Genomic DNA, 27,457 nt, shown 5'->3' with positions numbered 1-27,457 from the left:
TCCCCATACTGATAGTAATATTTGAGACATGGAGAAACATTACAATTCATACAAAAATCTATCATTCCAGACAAGTTTAAATGTATAATATACAACTACAAATATTTGCAAACATTGGAGATGAAGGAACAAAATATTATAATTTCCCTGATGAATGTCAACTCATAATTAAAGCAAACAAAAAAATAATAAATTATATCTCTGTTTTACCCATGATGTCATGTCTGTTGTCCTAATGTTTCGGACCAATTCATATATTTCTTGCATAAGAAGGATCTCTCATCACACTGGCGGTTCACATGCAACATTTTATAGTAATTGAGAGCTAAAAGAATATTAATTAATTAATTAATTAAATAAAGAGCTAATATATTTTCAAGCTTAAGATGACACCGTAACATTTCTATAGAGTATATAAATTCAAATGTGTTTGGGCGCGGGTTCAACATCTTTAGCTTAAGAAGTACGAGTTTAGGTGCGATATTTAAATTTTTGTGTAGGGTATTAAATCTTTGTCGATATTTAAATCGTATTTTCTTATGTCATCCATAAGTTCAACATTAACTTGAGGGATGAAACGTCAAAGTAGACAAAATATAAAAATATACCAACAAAAAATATCACGAATATGAACGAGATATTAATATTAATAATTTTTAATTTATTTAAAAATTGTGAAATTATTTACTTTTATAATCTTTATAAATGTTGACACTTTTATAAAATTGAGACATCTATCCATGTTCATCGACATTAACATTTAAAACCTCGAATCTAAATTTGATATATTAAATGTAAATCTAGAAGAACTGTATTTTGAAGTGCACAGGTTTTGAAAGTCACGGGATTAAACCATATATAAGTTACATGAATTTAAAGTTTTGAAACTTTATCTTATTTTATATCAACACATGATTAGATGGGATGTTTTAGCACAATGGGTTATGTAAAGATGATAATGACTGCCTACCAAAATTATGTCCATCTTTTGTTCACTTTTCAAACTTCTTGTGGAATAGAAATGCTTCTGGCAATGATGAGAAATGCCAATTTCTTATATGTTTGTAACCATTCCATTTGTCTTATAAAATCCCAAGTTTTGTTAAAGATTTACATGCTGCTTTCTTAGAAATTGGATTACACAACTTTACTAGAAAACCAATCTAAAGATCACTTCCATCTCTCACTCTCTAATCATTTCCATGTGGCCATACTTAGCCTCTACTCTCTATTTGGATCAATCTTTTTAGGCATTCATTTTGCCGTTCTGGAAATTTAAGCATTTGTTTGGTTTGAAGGAGAAGTGGGGAAAGAAAATCGAATAAACAGTTCAGCGGTAAAACCTAAACATTTGTCAAGTATTTGTTTTTCTTGTTTTCATTTTTCTTTCAGAAACATATTCTCGAGATGGTATAGAAATTTTGTAAACAATAAAAACAAGTTTCTTGTTTCTTGTTTCTATTTTCAATTTGTTTAACTGTTTTGTCATTTTTGAATATATAAATATTGGGGACTAGACAATTCAATTCTTGTTTGTCAAATGGATCCTTAATTTCTCACGAAATAAAAAGAAATCGAGAGACAGTATCCAAGACATTAAAACAATAGAAAATTAGGAGAAGAAGCGCATTTTGCGCATAATGTTGAGCATGGAAGGTAAAAAGAAAGGTGATAAAAGAGATTGTTTTTGACTATTTTGAAGTGGTCATATTGCAATCATCATGATGCTAACACCTCACCAGTTCCATTTACTTTTGTAAATCCTCCCTTTCAAAAGCTACGCTCATTTTCTTTAAAAATTTAATTTTGATTCCCAACTTTTAGTGTTCTATAAATTCACAAAAAATATAATATTATTATTTAAATTGTTAAACTGTGTCTAACAGAGATTCTTGTCATTAATATTTTATTTCTCCTCTTAAGGTTGGAGGTTCAAATTTTTCATCCTTATATTTATTGTACTAAAAAAAATATTTTCGTACCTTCATTGAAAATTTGAAAAATGGGGTCACTTCCACCATCTCTAGATTGTTATTGTCAAAATCAGAAAATGGATCGGATACCAAACTATGAGAGCTAGAAATTGGAAAATTTTCAAATGCTGGTTCAATTTGGTGAATCCTGTGGGTGTAGAGTCTGGAAGGAACTCAATCAAAGGGATTGGGTGGGCCCAAAATCCAAAAACTTTAAAATACAAAGTTTTTAATTTTTTTTTTCCATCATCTTTTTGGGCATAGTCTAAGTGGAGATGATAATGTTGGTCTTTATACATAATTTTATGATTGAAAATGGTGAAACTTTTGTCATAATGGAGAGTTTAGCTTCAAAGAGAATCATTAAGAAGTAGGTAACTGAGGAATTGAGGTTGTTTTTCCTTAACAAATTTGTTCTCATCTTCTTAAATTTGATGTTGAATTACTATCAGATTCCTCTTTTCAAAATTTTGACCCAAATATTAATATTGTATTTTTTTAGTTCAATAGTCTAATGTAGACCGATACATATGTTTTAAGTAGTTTAGTTATGTTCTAATTGGTTGATTTGATTTTATCCAATTTTTCTTGGTTTATTTATATACTTAATCATTTTTCTTCTTTAAATACGGTTCTTAAATTTGATTTTTTATTTCTATATTTCAATTTTTATTTTAAGCTTCAAAATGAACCATATGAAATAAGAATAAAATGATGTTGTAAAACTTGGAAAACAAAATCTACTAGTTTAATATGGATACTAATTCATTATCAAAACATCAACTTTTACAAGTGGCTACATCACAATCCTAAAAGATATTCTTAGAGCAAAAACCAAGAATCAAAACTAACAAAATTTTAATGTTTTTTTTCCTCTCTTTTTCAAAATCCACACTACAATGCCTTAATCCTAGTGGAAATGAACATGAAGATGAGTTGCTTTCAATTGGGAGAACCATAATAATACACATTAAAATGAAGACATTGATAATAAACTTAGAGCTTAAAATCTCCCACTCTTCCCATCATTATCCAATTCAAGATCAAGACTTTTTTTTCTTTCTAATTTCTTTGTTCTCTCTTTAATAATCATCTTTCCCTCTAAAGCAAGGGGTACCCCACATCCAAACATGGCCTTTTTGGGCGGCAAGAACCGGAGGGCAGACACTGCAGAGCTCGCTAATGTCAGCCCTTCATCATTCCCCCTTCACCATTCTTCTTTTCTTCCAAACCCCTTTTCAATCGACAAAGTTTTCTCAGTATATAACCAATGCGATTCCACCATCGCCATTCCTATTCAAACTGTATCGCTGTTCAAAATCATCCGATTCTGAGCCCAAGGGATGAGGGTCTGTGCTTGATTTTCGTTCTGTTTTTGTTTTGTTTTAATGTGTGATTTGATATTGAAGAATGAGAAATTTTCATAATCTGGAACTCGCCGCCGTGAGTTTTTGCAATGCTCTTCTTCTGCCATTAGTTCAAGGCTCGGCACATGAAGGGCTGCAGAAAGCTAGGGGTCAGAGGAGCATTGGAGACGGGCATGAGAGGGTAAGGCTTAAACTAATTCTTCTTTGATTTTAACTTCTGAAGAGATGAGAAATTGAATCTGGTGATGATTTTGCAGCTGAGCCATCAAAAGAGATTTGACATTCAACTCCATGGATTGCTCCTCTGGGCTTCAATGGGGTTTCTGATGCCTGTTGGGATTCTTGCAATTAGAATGTCTGGTCGGCTGGCTCGTGGGTCGACTCAGTTAAAGGTCTTCTTCTACCTCCATGTTGTTCTGCAGGTAAACTAGCTCTTGATTCTTCTCCAAATTGTTAATGAATATTGTGTACCTGAGAAGAAGATGATGTTATTGTTAGTGCTTAAAATGCAACCATTGTTGGTCTTGAATTTTATAAGAACATAATCATGCCCAGCCATGTTGTTTCATCATAGCTTTCCCCACTTTTTATTTTTTTTTTTATTTTCCTTCTTTAGTTCTGCTGACCAAAATTTAGTGGTAGCTAAGTTAAACAATTCATACTTGAATAGCAAGAAAAATATGATAATTAGTAGTACTCCTCATGATAGTTCCCATGTCTCCAATAAGCAGAAGCTACTTCTCTCTCTCTTTCTAAGAGTAAATTGTAATGGTTACTCTTGCATCTAAGGTCTCATCAAAGACTATTCCTTTTTAACAATCCTACCTTGAAAAGATAAGGGAGCTAACAAGGGTTTACAATATAAGTGGGCTACTCCTCTCATTGCCACGAATATAAATATGGTATCAGAGTCCAAAAACTCAAATGAGCATCCGGTTCAAAAATAGGATCCGACCAAAATCAATGAGTCAAAAGAGCCACAATCTCGAGGGCCACGAATATTAATATTCTCTACATTATCTTTTTCAAATTACTTCAAATCTATTTTTTAAGTTGATGTGACATATTAAGAGGATGAAGATATATCTCAAAACTACCCTTTCACTTTAGCCATGTGCAAATATAATCTCTACCATGTCAACTTTCAATTAGCATTAACAGAGTTACAGAGAAGTTAACTCTAGATAATAAGGATACTCTTTCTTGTTTTTCTGGATTTTAGATTCCATAAATATATACTAACTAAATTTCATTAACAGACATTATCCCTCCTCCTGGCCACAGCTGGAGCTATCATGTCCCTCAGAAATTTTGAGAACTTATTCAATAATAACCACCAAAGAATAGGTTTAGCACTTTACATAGCCATATGGGCACAGGCAGTGATGGGCACTTTCAGGCCTCAAAGGTAAATTTCCTCTTGAATCTTTTCATTATTTACCTTTTTGCTCTTTTTTTTGGACCTTTTCTTGATTAGTGGAACTTTGTAGGGCCAAAACATGAGGACTTTTCCACCAAATTAATGATCCCATTTAAAATATGCTGAATATGAGTTGTCATGTAAGAAACATAAATGTTATTAAACGAAAACCCAGTGTTTCTTCTCTTACACGACTCATTCTAAACTCGCTCTAAACATTCCGTCAATAATTTTGTTGAAGATTATTTTTTCTTTTTTTTCCTCTAAAAACCTCCACCACCCACTTCACTTGTGCAGGGGAAAGAAAGAAAGAAGTGTGTGGTTTCTCATTCATTGGATTCTTGGAACAATAGTTTCTCTAGTGGGAATCATCAATATCTACACTGGCTTGAATGCCTACCATAAGAAAACTTCAAAAAGCATTGGATTATGGAATGTTCTCTTCACTGCAGAGATCTCTTTTATTGGTTTCTTTTATCTGTTTCAAGATAAATGGGAGTTTTTGCAGAAGCAAGGGGTTATTTTAGGGGAGCCTGAAGCAATGTCACCTTCTGATGAACAAGTAGTAGAAACTCAAACTCAAAGGCAAAACCCCAAGGAACTGTTGGCTCATCCTTGTACCAAACAAAATGCACTCAGAAACTTGTTTGACTAAAATAGGTTCTTTTTTTCTTTTTTTTTTTTCAGTTTTTCTTAGTATTATGTTTACATGTTCTTTCTGACTGAAATTTTCCACTCTATTTTTGATGTCTGCACTTTGTGCTACTGAAATCTGATCCTCTGGGGGAAGAATATGCTGATAAGTGCATTCATCAAAAAGAGCATCTTCCACTAGTTTCTTAACCCAAAACCAATTCCTAGTGGTTAAAGTTTCTGCCCCCAAAATATATGTTATTTTGATTTAAATTTTATTTTGTAAGAGGAAGTTATTTTTGAGCATTGTGAATATATTGTAAAAGCATGTTCAATTTAAGTTTTGGGTTAGTAGTAGTTTAACATTGTATTAAAGGGATGACAATTTTACAATATGCTTTCAAAAATAATAGTGGCTCATGTACTAGTAGATGTGTTCCTACTAACTTTCTCACCGAACATGTTTTATTGGACTATTTCTATAAATTTTAATAGATAAGTATGTCCCACTAAAATTTTTGAGCCAATATAATATACCACATCAAAAAGTAGATAGATTCATATGTAGGTAAGTGCTTTCTTGTTTAATTCTTTTGTGACGATGTACTTTTGAGTATCATCTCTTCCTTTTTTTTTAATTATTGAAAAATAGGTAATTTTCTCGCTTGTTACTTTGAAAAGATGATAGAGCCGTGTTAACGTCCTCCCTATAGATGATGGTCGAAGCTAGATCAATATCCATTTCTCAATAATCCAGTTCTCGAGGGTATAAAACAACTCATTTTGGTTACACAATTTTGAAATAACCTTTTTCAAATTTTCTGTAATAAGAGCGTAACATGAACAATTTCACAATTTTAATTTACATAATTTTGAAATAATAATAATAATAACAATAATAATAGTAATTTAAAAAGAAAAAGAAAAAGGTCAAAGAGTGGAACATTGTCTCGAGTAATGAAGGAATCTTTTTTGTTTCGTCAAAAACCAAAAAAAGAATCTTTTTTGTCATTTATATATTACACTTAGCTTGTGTTCGAAAATCTCAACTTGTCGATCATATTTTTAAAATTGAAGGATGAAACCGTGAGAGAATTTTATTTATTTATTTATTTATTAATCAAAATAAATTTTAAATTTCTTCTTATTCACAACCTCTTAAAAAATATTGGAACAAAAATATCTATAAACATATTAATTTATTCATGAATGGAATAATTCAACTTCAACATTAATTTTATTTTTCTTAATACAACTATCAGTTGCAACTTCAACATTAAAAAAAAATCAATTAATATTTTGTAAATATTTGCAACGAATCTAAATACTAATAACAACATAAATTATAAGATATTTATTTATTTATTAATATTTTTTATGAACTCGAGCATGTACCAAATATTGATACATCAATGTCTTTCCATATTTCTAACAGAAAAAGGAAAAAATTAAACGTGCCAACTTGACTCATGTGGTTTATGTACCTAAAGTAGTAAATTCAAATCCTACTAAAAAAATAATTAAAAAAAATTAAATGTTATTTGGATTGTTTTAGAAATATATTGATATCATATCATTATTTGTATGAACTCTGCATAGAATTGAGCGATCCACGTTTTAATCCTTGATGGATACAGACAGAGATTTGAATTCTTGGCTCAAAGCCTCAAACCAAGAACATTTCGAGAATCTGCCAGTACCGAAAATTGATATTTAATTCTGACATTTTGATTTTGTCCCCTTCCTTCATCGGGAGGAGGAGGAGGAACACCGCCTACTTTTCGTTTGTGAATCTGTGATACTGTTTTGGATTCTTCTTTCTTTCCTCAATAATTGAGCAGCGACTGTGAGCACCATCGAAATCGCAATTCATTTTCTACCGCAAAATCGTTTGAATTTTGAGTTGCCATCACTCTCTCCCTCCTCCTTAAGCTTCTTCGGCAACGGTGTAACAATGGCGTCCCAAGATGCTCACCACCACCACCATGGACACGACCATCACCACGACCACGACCATCACCACGACCACGAGTAATTTTGCTTATAATTTCGCTCTTGAAATCAATTTGCTTAGTTAGGGTTGATTTGTAATCTCATTTCTCCGGATTAGTAATCAGAGTTCACTTGTTGCAGGAAACCTCACGGCGATTCGTCTTTTGTTGGAGCAGATGGTAGGGTTTTTCACAGTCATGATGGACTAGCTCCTCACTCCCATGAGCCCATTTACTCTCCTGGCTTCTTCAGCAGGAGAGCTCCGCCGCTTCTTACTAGAAATTTTAAAGAGAGAGCTTTCACCGTCGGTATTGGTGGCCCTGTTGGTACTGGGTATATATCTATATATCTTCCATTTTCTTTCATTTTTCCCAAAAACTTTTACTCACTGACATAGAAATAGAGTGTATTCATCGAGTGCTGTTTCATTTTCTTAGGAAGACGGCTCTGATGCTGGCACTTTGTACCGTCTTGCGTGACAAGTACAGTCTAGCTGCAGTAAGTATGATTTTGAAATGACTCTCCATATCACTTTCACTCTTCGGTTTCTGTAAATGGTTCCCTTCCTAGTTTGGTATTTGTAGAATCTTGGGTCTGTTCTATGCTTTGATTTTTGTCTTGTATATGCTTATTTTAGTATTCCCATGAGCCCATTTACTCTGATGAACCAGTTTTTTTTGGTAATCTGGGATCCTGTTTCTCGTTTGATATGAGAGAGACTGGTGATAAAGCATCATTTCCATAATATTTTCTAATGAAAATAATCAACTGGCTAACCTTCACTGCTCTGTCATATACAAGCAGATTGATGCTTCTAAAAGCCGTTGTTTTCTTTTAAAACTTTGAAAACCTGGGAAATCCATGACAGAGTAATTTTGGATTGGTATCGAAGTAAGAGTTGGTGTGCTGACAGACTGATATGCCCAGGAAAGTTCTGTGTTCTAATAGAATTGGATGATATTTGACCATATTTGTTAACCAAAATTCACCATTTTCAAACATTGGTGCCAAAAGTTCAGTAAGATTTTTTTCTTTTTAAGTTGGCTGATTCAATAACACCAAGTTCTTTGCTGTGCTGCACTGCACTGCAGTAAATGTAAATAACTAATTTTGTGGTAGAATGAAATATCTTTCGCTAAAAACTTAACAACGAAAATTCATGGAACATGAGAGATTCGTTTACTTTGATTTGCAAAGAAAAGATATTTATTTAGATTGACATGATCATTGTTAGGTCACCAATGATATCTTCACAAAAGAGGATGGAGAATTTTTGGTGAAGCATGGAGCACTACCAGAGGAAAGGATTAGAGCAGTGGAAACTGGTGGCTGCCCACATGCTGCTATTCGCGAAGACATCAGTATTAATCTCGGACCTCTCGAGGAGCTTTCAAACTTGTATAAAACAGACATGCTTCTCTGTGAATCCGGTGGAGGTAATTTGGAAATGGCAAAACTGAACTCATCTTAACATTCCCTTCTCATTACTTGAACTTAGCTGTTTAAATTTTAAAGAAAAAAGGATATAGAGACTTGTATTAGCATCAGACAAATTGATTGTGGATTCAAATGGTAAATTGAAAATTAAGGGTTCAAAAGGAACATACTTGCACAAATTTAGATATCTCAGGCTATCGAATTTGTTGTTAAAGAAGAAAGTAATCCTTGGAAGTGTAGTCTTTATGGAGATGGGTTTCAAAACTGTTGCAGCTGGTAGAATTTTGTTTAGAAGTTGAAGTCTTTGATACACATGCTTTACCTGTTTTCTTGTGCAGATAACTTGGCTGCCAACTTCAGCAGGGAACTTGCTGACTATATCATTTACATCATAGATGTGTCTGGTGGCGATAAAATTCCTCGAAAAGGTGGCCCCGGGATCACCCAAGCCGATCTCCTTGTATGTGTTTCCTAATTGTGTTTCCAGCTGTCCATTTTGTGGGTTGTGCCAAAAAAATTATGATCACTCATCTGAGGCAGTAGTGCAATCAAGATTTTGAACTCGGCCATCTTTCTAAATGGTCACATTTTGATAACAGGTAATAAACAAAACTGACCTTGCTCCAGCAGTTGGAGCTGATTTAGGAGTTATGGAGCGCGACGCATTGAAAATGCGAGACGGGGGACCATTTGTATTTGCTCAGGTCAGCCCTGTTCTCTATTTGCTTTCTTCAGTATCTATTTGTAGCTAGAGAATTATGTGATTGATGATATTGTCGTCCACTGTCTCAGTTAAAATCTTTGAGTGTGAATGAGAATGAGAAACGTAAAACTTCCTTGCTCGTGTTAACGACATGATATAATGCCTGACTGACATTCGTGCAGGTGAAACATGGAGTTGGCGTCGAGGAAATTGTGAACCACATCATACAAGCTTGGGAAGCAGCAACAGGAAAGAAACGGCATTGACATCTCTCAGTTGAAAAATGGCTAGAGTCTGGTTTAAGCTTAACCTATGGGCTGTTCTACTTAGTTTAGCTGCTTACATTTCAGAACTAAATGCTGTCAATCTTGTTTAAGGAAAAGTTTGAACTTTTAGCTTCGGCACTTCTTATTTTAGATCACATCACAAGAGACTTGGAATTCCATGGCTTTTATATGCCTCGGCAAATGATTAGAACAATGAATTAGTTTGGCCGTTCAAGACTATAAAAGTTTAGTATATGCAATGCAAAAATGATAAATATAAATATGATAATGGTTGTGGTTGTGGTAATTTGGTGAATTACCAAGGAAATAAGGCTGAATTACAAATAAACATTAAAAGAAAAAAAAGATGCCCTTAAACTTTGCCTTATATTTCAAAAGTATCAGTACCACTGTTTTATTTTTATTTTTTTTAAGCATGTACCAATGCTGCTCTTCATTCTTAATGAACATTTCGAAAATATATTTAATTAAATATTTGTGACTTTTTTTACAAAGTACTAATACTACTATTGATCTTTCATAAACGTTTCAAAAATATACTTTGAGCAAATATTTGTTAATATTTTAAATGGAAAATTGACGTGGAAGTTGTCAAGAAGACGATTTAGAAAGGAGTTTTTTTTTTTTTCTTTTCAAATATAACATGTTGGAGAGAAAATTTGAATCGGATCTTTTCTGTTGAAGATATAGTTGATTGAACATGAAATGTTAAACAATTCTTGATCTTTTAACATATAAATCGTGTCAAAAGCTGGTTCATGTCTGGGCCATGTATGTTTTTAATATTATTTAACGTGGGATTTAAATTATGGTTTAGGATCCAAATTTTTTATTTTTAATAAAAAGAAAATGACAGTTTTTTCTTTCTTTTTTTTTACAGACTTTTGACGTCGTTGATACTGACAGTTGATTAGTAGAAACGGTTGTAATCAACTTTTTAACTCTCAATTTGAGCTTACCAAAAATAATAAGAAAAAAACTCAAATTGAGAATTACTTCTTCAAATTTATGAAAATTTTCTAATTAAACCTTCCTGGTATATTATACCGCCTTCTTTTAATTAAAGTTCTCATTTGCAATTGTTTATTTATATTTTCTACAAAGAGGATTTTAATTTGTTACCACAGAATTTGAGTTAATTGAATTATTGGAATTGATTTTTCCAAAATTTAAAAAAAAAGGAAAACGACTCTGCTGGGGATCGAACCCAGAATCTCTGGTTCCGTAGACCAGCGCCTTATCCATTGGGCCACGGAGTCCTTGTTGACAGTTATTGCATTTATAGGTTAATAAATGCACATCTTAACAATTATCTGAAATTCTTAATTTCATTATTTGCATATTTCGTGAACGACAAATGTGCTTAGAACTATTTCTATTATTCTAAAGAAAAAGGAAACTATTTCTATTAATTGCAAATATGGTAAAATACAATATATTTCCTTTTACAAATAGGATAAATTTCTATTTAGTCACTAAATTTGTAAAAAATTGATAGTTTGGTCTTCAAGATTTAGAAAAGAAGAGGAAAAGGATAAAAAAAATACTCGCCAATGGTCCGTCAGTATTTCAATTTGTATTTTACGTTGCAAATAATATGCTACTAATCCCAAGGTTCAGAGAATGTTTTGATCTTACCGATCAACTATTGAACTTACTCATTCTTACATTTTTTCGCTGTTGTACTTCCAAATATTTCATTTCAATTCTTGCCATTAATATTCTTTACTAAATTTGACAAATATCTTCCATGTTCATGTGAACTCATATTAAATCTAAAAATAAGTGAACTAATCTTTTTGTGAATTACATGGAATACCGAGATCATAATGGGAAGTTTGAGAATCAAACTAAAAGGCTGCTTAAAAGTAAAGGAACGAGTATGGCAATTCATAGTCTAGGTAGAATTGAGACAATAATATTAATAATAATACATTCTACTTTGAACTTTCCATTTCAAGCACTTAGAAACAGTTAACAGTTCATGACTAGTTAAGGTTTATGATTCCAAATCAAATGCAAATGACGGGGAGGACACAGATGAAATAGAAAGCTTCTTCATTACAACATTTTGATGGAATTCTTGAGAAAATGTAAACAGTAATGTAATACAATCCTAACCCAATTGATTCGTACAAGTTTAAATAAACCATTTATTGGATTGGGAAACAGCAACAAATGGAATGATGGTGATGATAAATTGCATGAAGACCAAAACGTTGAAAGACAGACGCCTGAAGCAGCAACCAAAGCAACCTAGTTGACAAATAAATTAGTGACTACTCTCAGATAAGGGTAAGGACTGGATTCTCCTACAAAACGTCGTGTATGAGCTTAACACACTCAAGGTTTGAATGCTGAAAATGCCACGACTGAGTTGTGTCCACCGAATCCGAATGAATTAGAGATGGCTGGAAACAGAGAATGAACCACAGAACTTGGTTATTGAACTGGGATATATTGGGTTTTTAAACAGTTGGAAAGATGTAAGCCATGGGCATCACTCAATGCTTTAGTAACTTACCAACATTCACTTCGTGCTGCTGCTTTACGTTTGCGACCGTGTCGAAATCAACTGAAGGCTCTGGGTTCTACAGTCAAATGGAAGAAAATAATGATATTATTTATCTACACCAACTGATGCAAGTGTTGTGCTGATATCAAAATGAAGCAAATTATATGCGGCGCAGGTAATATAGTTTGAGTTGTGTATGTGAAACGATCCCTCAGAACTTTGTTGTTTGCTTGATATTTTCCTATGAACTATGGCAAGAAATAGATTGGAGCTCTTAAATCAATGAATCGTCAGGATCTGCAGAGAGAATTGAACTTTCCTAAAATCTGAAACTAGTTCTTTTAGTTGACCAATGTGAACTGCTAAACTCCATATTTCAATTTCAGGAATGGTACTAGAGTGCAGTGTGCAAAAATGTAAGATCAGAAAGTGAACACTGACATACAATTCTAATTGCGATGAGTTTTACTCCATATTCAATAATTGTCTGAATGAAACCAGTACCAGTAGGATTGTTAAAATGGAAAATGAAACGTACAAATTGATTTATGGAAGGATGCAACCATCCCGTTCCAATTGCTTTCACAGTGGCAATGGCTTCCAAACCTCCAGCAGCACCAAGGCAGTGCCCTATCATAGACTGAAAGTAATGACGTCAAGAAAAAGTGTCAGAAAAACAGTGTATCACTTTAAGAAGAATACAATACAATGTAACCATGTAAAAGTTGGTGAAAGCGGTGAGGGAGGGAAGGAGGGAGAGAGAGAGATTGCCTTAGTTGCATTAATTTTGATCCCTGATGTATTCTTAAACACCTTCTTGATGGCATTGATCTCAGCTAAGTCACCGGCAAGGGTGGATGTTGCATGTGCATTAATGTAGTTAACCTGTAAATTTCAATGAAAAAAAGAGGCAGATATAACTATATGTTTTCCTCTCAAAAACAGTGACAATTTGACATTTAAAAAATGGTAGGCCCAGCATAACAAAAAGATTCGATTTCACCAAAACATCTGACATGACAAACAAGAAAATCCCTGAAATTTTAATGACCATTTCATTTATGGTTTTTTGTTTTTAAAAATTATTCTTAGTTTCTCACCATTTCTTTGTACGTCTGTCACGTCTCTTAAAAACATATTTGAATTCTTGGCCAAATTTTAAAAACAATAAAAATGTTTTTAAAAACTACTTATTTCAGTTTTCAAATTTTGACTTAGATTTTTAAAATATTTTTAATAAGTAGATAGCTAAACAAAGAAACATATATAGCTCGAAGTAGTATTTTCAAGCTTAATTTATAAAACATAAAAGCAAAAATTAAATTATTATTAAACGGTACTTTAATGATTAACTAATAGTGTGCTCCGGGATGACTTTTAAAAAAATTAGCTTTTAAAAAACTCACTTCTCTACCAATGCTTTGGGAAGAATTACTAATTTAAAGTGTATTTAGTTTAATTTCCTAAGTGATTTTAGATAACTAAAAATGCATTTTAAAAAGATCTACAGTATTTGGTAATAAATAAGAAAATATTTTTTAAAAAGTCAAATTGATTTAGAAACCCTTTTCGAAGAAACACATAGAGAGATTATTATTCAAAAAAATTACTTTAAAGTGATTGGCACTCCTGTAATTTAAGCACTTCAGAGATGATTACTAAAAAATAGTGAAAAAAAAAAGTTTTTAAATTAAAAGATATGTCAAACTAATCCTAATTGATGATAAGTATTTTTCTTCGTAGAAGTATGATTAGGTGCACGTTTCTTCTATAGAAGTACAATTAGATGCACATGAGGTACACAAAATATGGCAGAAGCCCTATATAAACAGGCCAACCAAGTGAAAATCCAGTAAAAATATAACTTGTATACTGTGTAACATCTTCTTTAGATGTTATCAATGCAAATTTTGAAACTATATAACAGCACTAATGTTAGAAACCACTAAAATATTCACTAAGAAACATAATAGAAAGATTGGATCGTTATACCTCCTCAGGCGATACACCTGCATCTTCAAGGCTGCTCAAGATGCATGAAGAGACACCAAGTCCATCTGATCTAGGATCCGTCATATGATAAGCATCACAGTTAACAGCACCTCCCAAGTATTCAGCAACAATTGGTGCACCTCGTTTCATTGCATGCTCCAGACTCTCCATCACCTGTCAGGGAAATACCACCACTGGAGTTGTCTTCAAACAAATTTGGAATGAGATCAAACTCAGAGTGAATTTCAACATGAGAGCAATGAATCTTTATCTTGTTTGCTTTATGTCATAATCTCCCAAGTAAAAGCAAAGATAAAATAGCTTATCCCCACAGAACTACTGAAACTTCTGGTCAACCAAAGGTCAGAAAATCTAACATCAGTCATCATCTACACTTGGAAGGAACAAATATCTTAACCAAAGGACAAACTCCAGGGAAACTTCGCTCCCCTCCAAAAAACCAAACCTTAAATTGATTTTTCAAATGATAATTCATAATCGGCAACAGCTAGACAAAAGCAACTATGACTCATTGAATTAGCTCGGTTCAACGAAAATAACAAAGCAGCTAAAAACATATCCATTTTCCATGCTCATGTCAAAGCTTACCAGTATGCCAGCACCTTCTCCCATGACAAAACCATCACGATCTTTGTCCCATGGCCTTGAAGCAGTTTTAGGATCATCGTTTCTCTGAGATAGAGCCCTACAAGCAACAAAACCCCCTAATCCAATAGGTATGATAGCAGCTTCAGTTCCACCAGCAAGCATCATATCAGCCTCTCCACGGCGGATGTGATTTGCAGCAGCATAAAAGCAGTAATTAGAGGTGGCACAGGCAGTGGATATAGAATAATTGGGACCCATGAAACCAATATCAATGGCAAGTAAGGCAGACCCCATATTTGTAATGGCATAAGGAATGAAAAAAGGGGTTATCTTCCTGTGACCTTTCTCTATCAAAGCCTGAACACCATCAGAAAAGACTGTAAGACCACCCATCCCTGTTCCAACAAGCACGCCAGCACGCTCCTTGTCGATCTGTAGTGAAAATAAAACCATATATCCATCAGTTATATAATATTTTAAAAACAAAACTGTAATTGAGGATCTTTGATACAGATTGATTTGGTCAATCTAGCACCTAGAACAATAGATTCAAAAGCATCTTATGCGTGAAGAACAAACTAATTTTAAGAGAAATCAAATGGAAGTCTTCCCGAGATCAAGAAAAGTGAAGGTCAAACAAATCATGATGTCTTCAAATGTTCATGATCTCTAACCAACCACAACATAAAAGATCCGTTATGTCATAGCTAAAAGAAACTCCTACTAAAAAAAATCAATTTCTGATTGATGCAGAAGGAATATCAATATCTGTCAATTTTGGACAGATATAATTTTTTAATCGGTTCAGACTTATCGACGGAAGTATAATCAGATCAGGATTTTAGGATGTTAGCATGTTTAGCATTCTGGAAGTTTTAGAGTTTAATATATTTAGTCAAGGTCCTTTGCCTACAAATACAGGTTTATGTTGTATGTCCTAATTCAGCCATGTCATTTAAGCATTGAGTTCACATCATCTTCAGCCCGCTGTACTTCTCCGTCAATCCTACATATAAAAAGAAAAAATCCCCAATGGTGCAAATATATCTAAGCATGAGTTTTAGTTTCTATCTGGTGATATGATGGCAAAACATAAGCCACGGAACAGATATACTAAATTCCCGTTCGGCCATAAAATCAAATGAAATCAGGTGAGGCAACAAATTTCACTTCTCAATCAACACTGAAGAGCATAGACTGATAAAATAAAACGCTTGGACGCAGTTCTACATCAACTACTTCAATTCCACACTCGACTTAAGGAAGAGCATGAGAGGAGATTTCTTCATGATGTGTAAAAATATCCACTCATTCGAGATGCTCCCATAGATTCCTTTTCGCGCATGTAGTTGCACCGAAAAGCAAAAAAATAGTTCACGACTTCGTAAATGGAAGTGACTAACAAAAATGCTCCCTTGGGGTTACCATTTTTAAACCTCCACATCAAAGATTCACGAAGAATTCAGTTAACCGACCAGACGTGATTGAAACAAAAATAATAATTAAAAAAAAAAACGGGAGAGCAAGAAACGTAATTGAGCAGAATGCAAGCATGGAAAACACAAACAATCACACTCTCCCGAAACGGATGCATATTTAAGCAAAAACAGTTCACATCCAAAAAGCAAAAGGGAACGACCTTAGAGAGCTTATCTCCACCGAGGTCAGCATCCTCGAGAGCCTTCTTGCCAGCAACAATGCAGTAGCGAAGGCAATCATCAAGCCGGCGATCATTCTTGCCATCAATATAGCCCTCGGCAGAGAATCCCCGGATCTGGCCACCGAAGCGAGTAGGAAACTTGGAAGCATCAAACCTATCGATGGGAGTGATACCACTCTCACCAGAAAGCAGCTTGTCATAGTAGGAATCGACGTTGTTCCCGAAGACGGAAACAAGCCCCATTCCAGTAATCACCACACGCTTCTTCGGGTCCTTCTCCCGCTTGGGCGCAGAGACAGTGGATGCCGCAGATGCAGAGACGAAAGAGACTCTCCTGGATTTGGGAGCAGCGGCGACGAGGAAGGGGGAGCTCTTTGGCTTCCGAAGCGGGTCCAGCGGAGATGGCTTGAGAGCGGGGGACTGAACGGCCTGCATGGTGGTCGGCGGTGGCGGCGGCGGCGGCGGTGGGTATGGACAATGTAGCAGAGAATGGGGGCGATGTATAGAAGAAGGAGGCGATGGAAACGATGGAAACGGAGAGGAGAATGGGGTATGGCGGTGTTGAAATCTGGCAGATTTTGGCTTTGGACTGCGACTGATTGAGAGAGAAAGAAACTTTGGGGGAAGCGGAGCGGAGGCAGCGATTTTGTTTGGCAGAATAGTAAAGCCACTCAATAAGCCTTCTCGTAATCTTCGCCTCTCTCCTAAGTCCCACCCAATATGTGAGTTTGGCAACCTATATTTTTCTTTTTCCTTTCTTCTTCTTTTTTTTTTTTTTTCAATTTAACATGAATCTCTCACCTCTCCTTATACTAAAAAATAAATAAAATATAATATACAAACATATGCATACATACACATACGTATATACTATATATATAATTTATTTAATTAGTGATGATTTCATACTGCTAGTGTAAATGAAGGTAGCAGTTAGATAATAGAGATACATTGGTGGTCCTTGTGAGGCTAGCTTAATTGGTTGAAATCATGGTCGGCTTGTAAATATAGTAATAAATTAGTTGATTGGAAATATAACAACAGCTTTTTTATTTGTAATCGAACTAAAACAAGAAAAGATGGAGTAAATCAATTATACCCTTAAAATGGCCCGATTTTTTTAAATGATGAAAAACTTGTGTTGATGTAATACTTAATGTCAAGTATATCAGTGATATACCTAAAATTAAGTATATAATTACTTGGTTTATTAATAAGAAATCTATAAGGATACTTAAACCAAAATCTTTAACTCAAATAAGAGTTTTTTTTTTTATGTTTTTTTAGCAAATTCAAATAAGAGTTACTAGTGATATACTTGTGGGGTTGATATACTACATTTGAGGTATATCTCGATATACTTGTTGATATACTACTATAAAGTGTATAGTTGATATACTTTATATATAAACAAGAACTTGTTAATGTGAAATGTATTATCATATATTTGGTACGATTTAGGTATATTAAATATATCAATGAGATACTTACTATTGAGTATATCAAAGCAAAATCATAATAACAAGGAAAAAAAATCGAAGGGAGAAAAAATGAAAATCTGATTTTTAAAAATTTGGTCATACTTACCCAACCAAAAAATGTTGCTATATTTAAAAACGTGACAAATATTTTTGGTAAAATGGTGGTTGAGCATAACTCATATTTTAATTCGTGTATCATCGTTAACATTTAAGTAACGGTTTTTTATTTAAAAAAACATTTAAACAAGAATGAAAGTTTATATTTAATGATATAATTGCTAATATGAGTATAATTTAACTGATAAAAATATTTATTGTCATCTTAAATATTGATGGTTGGATGTCTCATCCTATAATGATTTATTTAGAATTTAAAATAATGTAATTGGAACTTTTAAAATTTTAAATCTTAAATGGTTAAAACCACCAATAAATGTTGGTAATAAATTTGTAATTAAATATATATATATTTAGTCGAGACTCCAGAGATTCGGTTGTGTAAACTGTAATCAGTGATGTGTATCATTCTAATCCACATATTATTTATTTATACCATTTAAATCATTTAATTTGGTGGGGCTAAATAATTTATGATTTTATATTAATTATTAAATTGAATTATAATAAATAACCTATATATATTATTTATAGGCTTATTTGACGCTTTTTTTTATTATATAAGTTTTGAACTTGTATAGTTTATACATTTATCTTCACTGTAAAATGACGTTTTTTTTAAATGGCTTAAATTTGAACTTCTAATTTTGAGGTGACGATTTATGATTTGATAAGTTAATTCCTGAATAGTAACTTTTATAGCAAAATTAAATTAGATATAAGACCTTTTATTTATATGTTTTATTTTTTTGGCAAATCTGTAGATGTAGAATCTTGGAATCTCCGTTGTGTACACTATTGAGCTAACCAACATAAAAATAAAAATAAAAAGGAGTTGTTGTAATTAAATTTACTTTCAAAAGAAAAGCTCTATTTTATGAGCTATAGTATAAAAGCAGGTATTGTTTTTTAATGAGATATTTTGAATTTGGATATTTAAAAAAATAGTATAAATTTATTATTTTTTTAATGATGCATTTAAATAACTATATTTGTCCACCTTAGCGTAGCTCATCTAATTAATACATGTATCTCTAACTAAAAATTCGTGTATTTGAATTTCCACCCAACATATTGTTGTATTTGAAATAAATTAAATTTGTTTAGAATTAAAACGTATTTAAATTAATTGAAATAAAATATAGTTATTAGAGTTAATAAAAATCTTAAAAGGTAAAAATAACACTCTCAAATAATACCTGTTAGTTTTTGCGGGAACTGTTCTAGTAATTAAATTCACTTTAAAAAGTATATACATTTTGTGAAATATGAAGGTAGCTTTTTTAATCTGATTATGAATTTTGAGTTTTTATTGTTTTATACCAGAAATTAACTCAGACGAAGGATGACTCGAGGGTGAGCTAGAAGTGCGTCGAACAGGAGACTTGCAAAATAGAAGACACTCCGACGCCTAAATTGATAGATGATCGAGCTACATTCGATAGAGAATATAGTATTCATGCACCTGGGAATGAAATAGGAGGTTCCTATTTATAGGCGTAGTCTTCAACAAAACATCCGATAGAGTCCTAAACGACTCTTTAAGGTAACCAAGAAATATGGTGTGCTATCGTGAGATATGTCGTGGAGCATATTCTATCAAAGTATCTGTAGATCAGCTCTACACCAATGTATGGGGTTACCGATCAGAGGAATATGAGGTCGACTTGGTATGACATCAGGAATTCGAGGTGAAATATCTTGGTGCTACTGATTTAGAGCCACGTGTCGTTTTCATCATATCAAGACTTGTCACATGTCAGCTAAAAATTCACACTCCAACCATTGTATTCTCACGTAAACTTTTGAAATATCTATTTCAATTGTTGGATTTTATAAAAGCGATTATTTTTTGGCTCTTATTATTATCAAATTATAAACTGATTACATGATATTTTAGATGAGTATTTGAGTATAGCTAGGGAGACACTCATGTGACCAATTTGCTACAAATTTATTGATCTAATTCATAGAAAAGAAGATCTTGTACCCATGTCTTTATTGGACAAACATGTCGGGTTTCAGGTAATACATAATCGAGTATGAATCACATTTATGGCTAAAAATATAGGTTTTAATCCCATTTTGCAGATCCTATTTTGTGGCAAAAGATGTATCGATAAGAAATCTAGATTTAGGTCCCTTATGTTTCAAGTTTGATTTCAACCTATTAGATTACTCCTTTTAGCATCTTATTGCCTCTGGTTCTACTTATGGAATGTTTTCCCACAATGTTTTTTCGATTAAGTATGGCAGGTCGAGCCTATTTGAGGTGGCCCTTTAGTGTGACCGAGTCCACTTGGAGCTTTTTTTCCTCCACACGACCTTGTAATTTTCTCCCCCAAACACACCTTTCATATCCAATATCTAAACCATATTGGAATACATTGATCTATTTCTATCTATTGGGCTATTCAAGTTTATACATTAAAGTTAGCTCGAGTATAGTTGAATTAGTTAAAACATACATTATCGATCAAAATGTTGGAGGTTCGAACCCCACATATTGTTGTACTCGTAAAAAAAATCTATATATTAAAAAAAAACAAAGTAAAATCACACTTCATAACAATGATATGTATTTTAAAAAACATCATAATTTTTTTCATTTGTAGATGTAGCATAGATATCATTTTTCTTAGTACTTGTACAATATATTTGGATTTGAATTTGATTTGGATTACTGCTATTTTTATAAAATTTAATGTAATCAAAATTCAGTATTAAATTAATTTCAAATTAAATTATATAACGTGTTGGTTGAGCATGTGAATTTTTTTTTCTTCTGAATTTCCTTTAATTAGTCAAATTTAGGCATAGGCTTTTGGCTTTGAATAGGTTTTTTTTTTTTTAATACACATGTTTTATGTGAAGTAATTATGAATTTAATTCTTTTTACGCATGGGTTTTTTTTTCCTTCTTTGCGTAAGGTAATCTAGTAGTATACTATACCCATGAGTTTTACCTCATCGATTTATCCTATAAATAAAGAGGTGACGTGGCAAGGGAGGGATCATAGATAAAATTTTGGTTTAGATTTAGTTTCAAAATTTCCATATTTATTTCAACTTTGATATCTAGAGTCTAAACTACCTAAATATCTGTTTTAATTTATAACTTTTTTCAAAAATAGCTATTTTATTACTTAAACTTATAAAAAATATACTTTTTTTTCCAACATGCGTTGTTACAAGAAAAATCCTCTTCAACGACATTTTTAGAGACCGAGACAAATTTTCGTCGCTTAAAAAATGTCAAACTATGCCGCTTTATAAGTGACAAAAATTCATTTGTCCCATCAAATTAGCACCTGCCAAAAATAAGTGTGGTGAGAAAAATAAAATGGCATCGTATTGGAGTAAGGTGACGAAAACACATTTTGATAATAGACAAGTGTTTAACCAATTGACTATACTTAGATTGGTGATTTCGAGAAGCATACCTAATTATAGTAATAATTGAGTATAAATACTCATATCTAATCTTATTGACTATTTAAAGTTAATTAATCATATCATATCTACTCACTTCTTTAATTTAATATATTTACTAACAAAAATAAATTGAACAAAATATCTAAATCAACCTATTAAATACCTTTTTTATTACAGTAAATATGAGACTCCGTGAATTTGAATCTCCAACTTCAAGGGAGGGAGTTAAATTTAGTTGAAATATAGGGTGCTATTGACATGAATTAAATGTTTTTAATTTGGTATAATTAAGTTAAATTGAATACATTAGTATGAAGATGAATAAGAAGGCGAATTAGCTCCCAAACCTCCATCCTATTCTTGTAATATGCCAACCTAGACATAGTTTAATGGGTTAAAGTATGTATGTTCCATCCAAAACGTCGTGACTTCAAATCCCTCTACTAATATTAAAAAATATAATAATAAATTAATATATATATAAGTTTTGATTCGAGGTTTCGTACCATTTTTTTGAAACCCAACAACAACTTCTCATCTCCTCACTTTAGTTTTTCCATCAAAATAATATTGTTGTCATTTCTGACGTGGATTCTAAAATTAATAATGTCTTAATTAATTAAGTTATATTTAGAAAGAGAATATTTAGACCTAAGTATTATTCCTCCTGTATTATTATTTTATTTTATTTTAAATATTTCAAATTTTCGGAAGGGAGAGAGAGAGAGAGAGAGAGCGGAGAAAGAGAGACAAATAGCTTGAGCACAAGTACACATGGAAGCCATGCAATAAATAGGACAATTAATCAGCGTGAAAATCATATCAATCACACGATTCACACGCAATTTATATGAAAATCGTAATTAGTGTACGCGATTTCTAGCTATTCACGAAAATGGTGTTCTCCCCACGATTTATGCTCCACCGTGTAATACTAATTATTTTGAAAACTACCTTTCTTTCGTGCTTAAAGAAAAAAAAATCCTTTTGTTTATCTTTTTTTAAAAAACACATAACTTATGGAAAAAAATCTACGACCCAAACTTATTTATTAGTTAAAGAATATTTATTACAATTTCATCCCATTCAATAATTAGTTATAATATATATAAAATTAAATAGAGTTATCAATCTTAATTTAATGTTTGTAATTAGATAAGTAAATACTAGACCAACATTATTATCACAAAAAAAAAAGCTAGTGACATTTAGTTTTTGTTAACAACATTTTAAATAAGTGGTAGAGTAATCAAACCAACAAAATCTAAATATTTTATAATTTTAAATACAATATTAATATTGAAATATAAGTGAGTGTCCAATCAATAATTTTGAGAAAATATCTAAATCTTGATAGGTAAAAATTTATCTTGTCCCGAAGACATTCTACACAAATGCAAAACTATGTATTTTTTTTTTAATCACAAAACATAAGTTCTTCTAAAAAAACAAATAATAAGATATCAACCAAATCCTCAACTCGTTCATACACTTATCTTCAAATAATAGTTTGCAAGAATTTTGCTCCTTAATAATTAAATCTCTTCTTCACTACCAGTTAATAACTCATAGAATTTAAAAAAAAAATTAATGTTTTTGCATTTTTCTTATCGAACAGTTGTTGGGACAATATTGTTCTTAGTCTAAGTATTTTCCGTTAACGGTGGTAAGCATACGCATAGATCCTCCTTGCTCCGTTGCTGCCAGGAAAAATAGATAAAATGGAAAAAATAGTTACGGAGAGTTTTGTTTTCTTTCTTAAATTCGGCTCAGAAAAAGAAAATCAAGCCCTCCATTGCCAACAAACAAGCAAGCTCAAACTGTTGGTTCATTTTCGCAAGGGCTACATTTTCCCACTGAACAATCCCAGAAATCACGATCGAACCCAAACGAACCTTTCCAATATTCTTAATTCGTCCATCGTCACCCTATAATCTTACAGATTACCGAAAGAAAAGGAAACAAAACGAAGTGAGGAATTGAATTTCAAAAGTGGCATCCACAGCAGAGGAAGAAGAAACAGAGAGCGCCGCCCAAGACTAGGGCCTCCAACGTAGAAACAATCTTGAAAAGCAAACCATCCACAAAAGAAATCTGCAAATTCGTCAGTGTCTTCCACTTAAACGCCGATCCAAGGAGCTTCATCTTCATTTTTGGCAACTCTCTCCTCAGCGATCTCTTGAAAATCGACCACCTCGTGCTGCTATTCCCCTGGCTCTTGCTTTTCTTTGTAACAATTTCTTCGTCCATCGATCGATCTCCTCTTCTTCAGAAGAATTAGAGAGAGAGATTTCTCTATCTAGGGCTTTTTTTTTGGGTTCTGGAGAGTTCGTTGGGCGGCGGATGAGAAAATGGCGGTAGTTATGCTTGAGCGAAGTGGTGAAATTTCGGTGTCTGGAATTCTCGAACCATTCAGTTTATAAATGGGCGGGTGGCATGGAAATCGGAAATTCAATGATGGAGGGAGGGCTTTTTAGTAATTTGGCAACGAGGAGTGCCCGTAGTGGAGATTGAGAAGAGAACGAACTGCTCGTTGACGGAGTCAAAAGGATGCGGTGAGTCATGAGATTAATCGAGCGGAGTCGATGAAGATAAATTTTCGCCGCAGTCATTTTTAATTTTAGGCTTCCTTTTTTATATGTATTTGAATCATGCTTCATTTAAAATTTTTTAATTATGTTGAACGGAGTTATTAGACTTAAACTCTGTTTATTTCTTTTAACTTGGTCATGTATTGGGTATCCATGTCTATATGAAAAAGCTATATTCAAATTCCTTTGCGATATTAATTTTTTTTTAATTCTTAAAAGATAAATTTTTTTAGAAATTAGACAGATATGGCAGGAAAAAAATTAATAGTTTTTAATAGTTGTTCAAATTCACTCATATGTAGTTTTCTATTAAAAAAAATATATGTGTATAGCAATTCAAACTAGTGGAATAAAATAATTCCATTCCTGAACTGATCAATCAACAATATTAAAATTTTAGATTTAAATATTATTCTCGATACAAAAGTAGTTTTGATTCTAGTTTATTTTAGTCCATAAATCTTTAAAATGTCTATTTTAATATATGTATTTATATATTTTTTTTTTTCCATTTTAATCATTGTACTCTTAGAAAAGAACTATTTTTGTCCATATTTATAAAATTTGAACCTAAATTTTATACATAATGAAAATGCTTTCATACAAATTTATAGTTATATTTCAAAAATACACATTGATATCATTTCCGTTTTATTGTTTATTGTTTCATATTTTTTAATAAAATAACACAATTACATATCATAATTATTTATTGTTCTTTATTTTTTTTAATTAAGAAAAGTAAGGCAATGTTATAAATTCAAAAAATAAAAAGTTTATATGAAATTAATTTTTAATTAAATATTGAAAATTTGGATGTTACTCTTATTTTTTAATATTTATTATGCATTGGAGAATGACAAAAAAATATTGTTATTTATATTTTGGAAAAAATTAAAAACATGTAAACCAGAAATAGAAATAAGAAACTTGACTATGTTATTTCAAAAATATCTATACAATTTTGGAAAGACTCCTAAAAAATGAAAAAGAAGAAACATAAATAGTTACCAAATGTTTAGGCTTGTCGAGAAACAAAAAAATTAAGAACATTACCAAACTAGTCTTGAAGTGAGTAAAATTGAACTATGGAAGCGAGATAAAAATTAAAATAAATGGATAAAAAATGACCATTTTTTAAAAGTGTGTAGATCAAAACAAATGTTTCGAAAACATAACAACTAAAATGAACAGGTCTAGGGAAAAAATAGATATTTTAAAAATACATTGGTCGTACGAATATTTAAAATTTTAAACTAAAATTCTATGTTAACATGTAAAAGACGATGGATTTTTAGAAATATATATAGGGTAGCTTCATAGGGAGGGGGTACTTTTACTTTGGTTTGGAATCTGAAGTGTGGATCCCAGAATTTGGATTCTTATTGACCTGGAATTTGAATAGGAAAAGACAGATCGACAGCAAAGGAAGATGGATTTGAGAATATATTCTGCACTCAAAATTATCGCTGTAAGAACAAGAACCAAATCTTTTTAGCTTTATGTGATGGCCAAGTACATTTTCAATGCCAATGCCACACGTTTTGTTTCAGTCAATCCCCTCGTGTTTCGGCTAAGGAAATCGAAAAAGAGACGTACAAAATAGAGTTAGTACTATGAAATTCAACTTAGTTTCAATCCGAACTATTTTATCTTAAGTCGAACAATCAATTTTGCGTCGACTTAAATCCTATTATTGTGGTAGTGGGGAGTTGCGCGATTATGAGACAACAAATTGATTTGGTTGACTGTATGGACTGAATCTTTAGATCAAAAGATATAATGATAAGTCAAACTTAATAAGTCTGCTGAATTATACTACGGACATCTAATCTCCCATATTACGACATGTGGTATGTGGTTATATGTCATATAACATCTTGTATTGTTGATTTTACTTTCTCTAATTTTTCTTCCTCAAAATTATAATTTATTTTGTTTAGTTAATAATGCTTATTTTCTAAGCATTTTTTTATCACAATAGAGTAATTAGAAAAATAATGTATATATATAAAGGTTGCATTTAAAAAATTCTTTTAAGTTGTTGTGACTAATAGTTGGAAATTTAAAAGATTTCTAATAAATTTTTGAATTTTTAATTTTGTGTAATAAAGAGATCTCTAAAATATAAATTTTTAGTTTATTGTTTTGTGAGAAGTTTTATAAAATGATTAGTTTATTGGATATAAAATTGATAGCCTAAGAGACTTATTAAATATCAAAGCAATCATATAATTTAGTAGTAATGATAATTGCTATCTATCTCCAATCAAGAGCTTCAAAATTCAAAACTAGACTTGTAATTTATCTAAGATGTGATAATGTAAAATTAATTATATTTTGTCGCAATAGTTGTTGTCATATTGATGATTCCCAAACTTGGACTAAAACACAAGTTATGGTGACACTTCTGCAGGACTCGTCTTTAAATGATGGAATAATTACTCATTTATATTTGGGATAAAAAGAAATCACAATTGACATCAATCAGAGAGCCACGTGGGTATGAAATTAGAGTGTAAGCCATTGTCACTTCACTAAAAAGAGGAAATATTAAATACCTTCTTTTTTTTTTCTGTTTAATTTACCAATTGCGGGAGTAAAAAATTAAAGCATCAATTGAAATGCCACTCACACCTACAACTAGTTGATTCTTTTCGGAATACGTTGAGACAATTGCCAGAGTATTGTTTAAATTGACTTAAATATATATTATTAAGTAGTTGACATAAAAAATAAATCACAAAAATCCCAAGTAATTAGCTGGTTTAATTAAAGTGCACTCTCTCTTTAACTACCTTTATCATCAAAATTATAATTATCTTAAAAGTTACTTTATTTAGCAAATAACTACCGAAAATACAATATTTAATTATTTATGTAAAAGTGTCAATAAAAAAATGTACAAACACATTGATGCTAATTTTAACGTTTTGTTTATTTTTATTTTTATTTTATTTTTTGCAAAAGGAATTTTAACCTTTATTGAAACAATGGAATAAATACCTTAGCTTTTTAAAAAACTTTTAGTTTCTTTTTTGGTTCATGCTGTTTGCTCATAGAAGTATTTGTATTCATGCATTAAACATTATATTACAAGTCTTCCACTTTTTTGTTTCCGTCAAAACGAACATAGTTCAGCGATAATTGATATATATCTTCAATCAAGAGGTTGTGAGTTCAATCTCCACCCCACATATTGTACTTGCACTTTGTTTTTTAATTTTATTTATAATCATGGTCTTC

The 27,457-nt window shown here is 31.9% G+C and overlaps 4 protein-coding genes and 1 non-coding gene across 5 annotated transcripts; 2 read left to right on the top strand and 3 right to left on the bottom strand.

Moving 5' to 3' along the window:
• The first annotated feature begins 3,031 nt into the window (after positions 1–3,031).
• On the top strand, positions 3,032–5,719 carry LOC111010690 (Cytochrome b561/ferric reductase transmembrane protein family). The gene is made up of 4 exons (XM_022284194.2): positions 3,032–3,521; positions 3,598–3,762; positions 4,600–4,748; positions 5,058–5,719. The coding sequence occupies exons 1-4, from the start codon at positions 3,384–3,386 to the stop codon at positions 5,413–5,415; spliced, it is 810 nt and encodes a 269-aa protein (XP_022139886.1). The 5' UTR covers positions 3,032–3,383; the 3' UTR covers positions 5,416–5,719.
• Positions 5,720–7,017: 1,298 nt separating this feature from the next.
• Positions 7,018–10,026, top strand: UREG (urease accessory protein G). Its single transcript, XM_022284531.2, has 7 exons — positions 7,018–7,424; positions 7,527–7,718; positions 7,823–7,883; positions 8,620–8,821; positions 9,161–9,282; positions 9,422–9,526; positions 9,708–10,026. The coding sequence occupies exons 1-7, from the start codon at positions 7,348–7,350 to the stop codon at positions 9,789–9,791; spliced, it is 843 nt and encodes a 280-aa protein (XP_022140223.1). The 5' UTR covers positions 7,018–7,347; the 3' UTR covers positions 9,792–10,026.
• Positions 10,027–10,998: 972 nt separating this feature from the next.
• On the bottom strand, positions 10,999–11,071 carry TRNAR-ACG (transfer RNA arginine (anticodon ACG)). The gene has a single exon. It is a non-coding gene; the product is annotated as a tRNA-Arg (tRNA).
• A 782-nt stretch (positions 11,072–11,853) lies between these two features.
• Positions 11,854–17,349, bottom strand: KASI (3-ketoacyl-acyl carrier protein synthase I). The gene is made up of 7 exons (XM_022284270.2): positions 16,568–17,349; positions 14,929–15,360; positions 14,320–14,493; positions 13,099–13,212; positions 12,866–12,967; positions 12,337–12,403; positions 11,854–12,223 (listed from the first exon to the last, which is right to left on the bottom strand). The coding sequence occupies exons 1-7, from the start codon at positions 17,021–17,023 to the stop codon at positions 12,156–12,158; spliced, it is 1,413 nt and encodes a 470-aa protein (XP_022139962.1). The 5' UTR covers positions 17,024–17,349; the 3' UTR covers positions 11,854–12,155.
• Positions 17,350–23,389: 6,040 nt separating this feature from the next.
• On the bottom strand, positions 23,390–24,289 carry LOC148212506 (uncharacterized). Its single transcript, XM_088121934.1, has one exon. It carries the CDS (start codon positions 23,868–23,870, stop codon positions 23,607–23,609), a length of 264 nt encoding a protein of 87 aa, XP_087978060.1. The 5' UTR covers positions 23,871–24,289; the 3' UTR covers positions 23,390–23,606.
• Between the last annotated feature and the right edge of the window lie 3,168 nt (positions 24,290–27,457).

This window comes from Momordica charantia, assembly GCF_013281855.1.
Source record: "Momordica charantia cultivar OHB3-1 chromosome 3 unlocalized genomic scaffold, Mcharantia_2.0 BLBB01000003.1, whole genome shotgun sequence".
In the NCBI taxonomy this organism is placed as follows: domain Eukaryota; kingdom Viridiplantae; phylum Streptophyta; class Magnoliopsida; order Cucurbitales; family Cucurbitaceae; genus Momordica; species Momordica charantia.
The sequence above is the reverse complement of the archived record's forward strand: the minus strand, read 5'-3'. Positions and strand labels throughout refer to the sequence as shown.

Bases quoted from the DNA above. Each gene is read 5' to 3' on its own strand.
- LOC111010690 (XM_022284194.2), top strand. From the start codon at position 3,384: ATGAGAAATTTTCATAATCTGGAACTCGCCGCCGTGAGTTTTTGCAAT. The intron at 3,522-3,597 runs GTAAGGCTTAAA...ATGATTTTGCAG, and splicing joins TTGGAGACGGGCATGAGAGG to CTGAGCCATCAAAAGAGATT. The intron at 4,749-5,057 runs GTAAATTTCCTC...TCACTTGTGCAG, and splicing joins GGCACTTTCAGGCCTCAAAG to GGGAAAGAAAGAAAGAAGTG.
- UREG (XM_022284531.2), top strand. From the start codon at position 7,348: ATGGCGTCCCAAGATGCTCACCACCACCACCATGGACACGACCATCAC. The intron at 7,884-8,619 runs GTAAGTATGATT...GATCATTGTTAG, and splicing joins ACAAGTACAGTCTAGCTGCA to GTCACCAATGATATCTTCAC. The intron at 8,822-9,160 runs GTAATTTGGAAA...TTTCTTGTGCAG, and splicing joins TCTCTGTGAATCCGGTGGAG to ATAACTTGGCTGCCAACTTC.
- KASI (XM_022284270.2), bottom strand. From the start codon at position 17,023: ATGCAGGCCGTTCAGTCCCCCGCTCTCAAGCCATCTCCGCTGGACCCG. The intron at 12,968-13,098 runs GCAATCTCTCTC...CATTACTTTCAG, and splicing joins TCAAAATTAATGCAACTAAG to TCTATGATAGGGCACTGCCT. The intron at 12,224-12,336 runs GTAAGTTACTAA...CTCTGTTTCCAG, and splicing joins GCAGCACGAAGTGAATGTTG to CCATCTCTAATTCATTCGGA.
- LOC148212506 (XM_088121934.1), bottom strand. From the start codon at position 23,870: ATGGACGAAGAAATTGTTACAAAGAAAAGCAAGAGCCAGGGGAATAGC.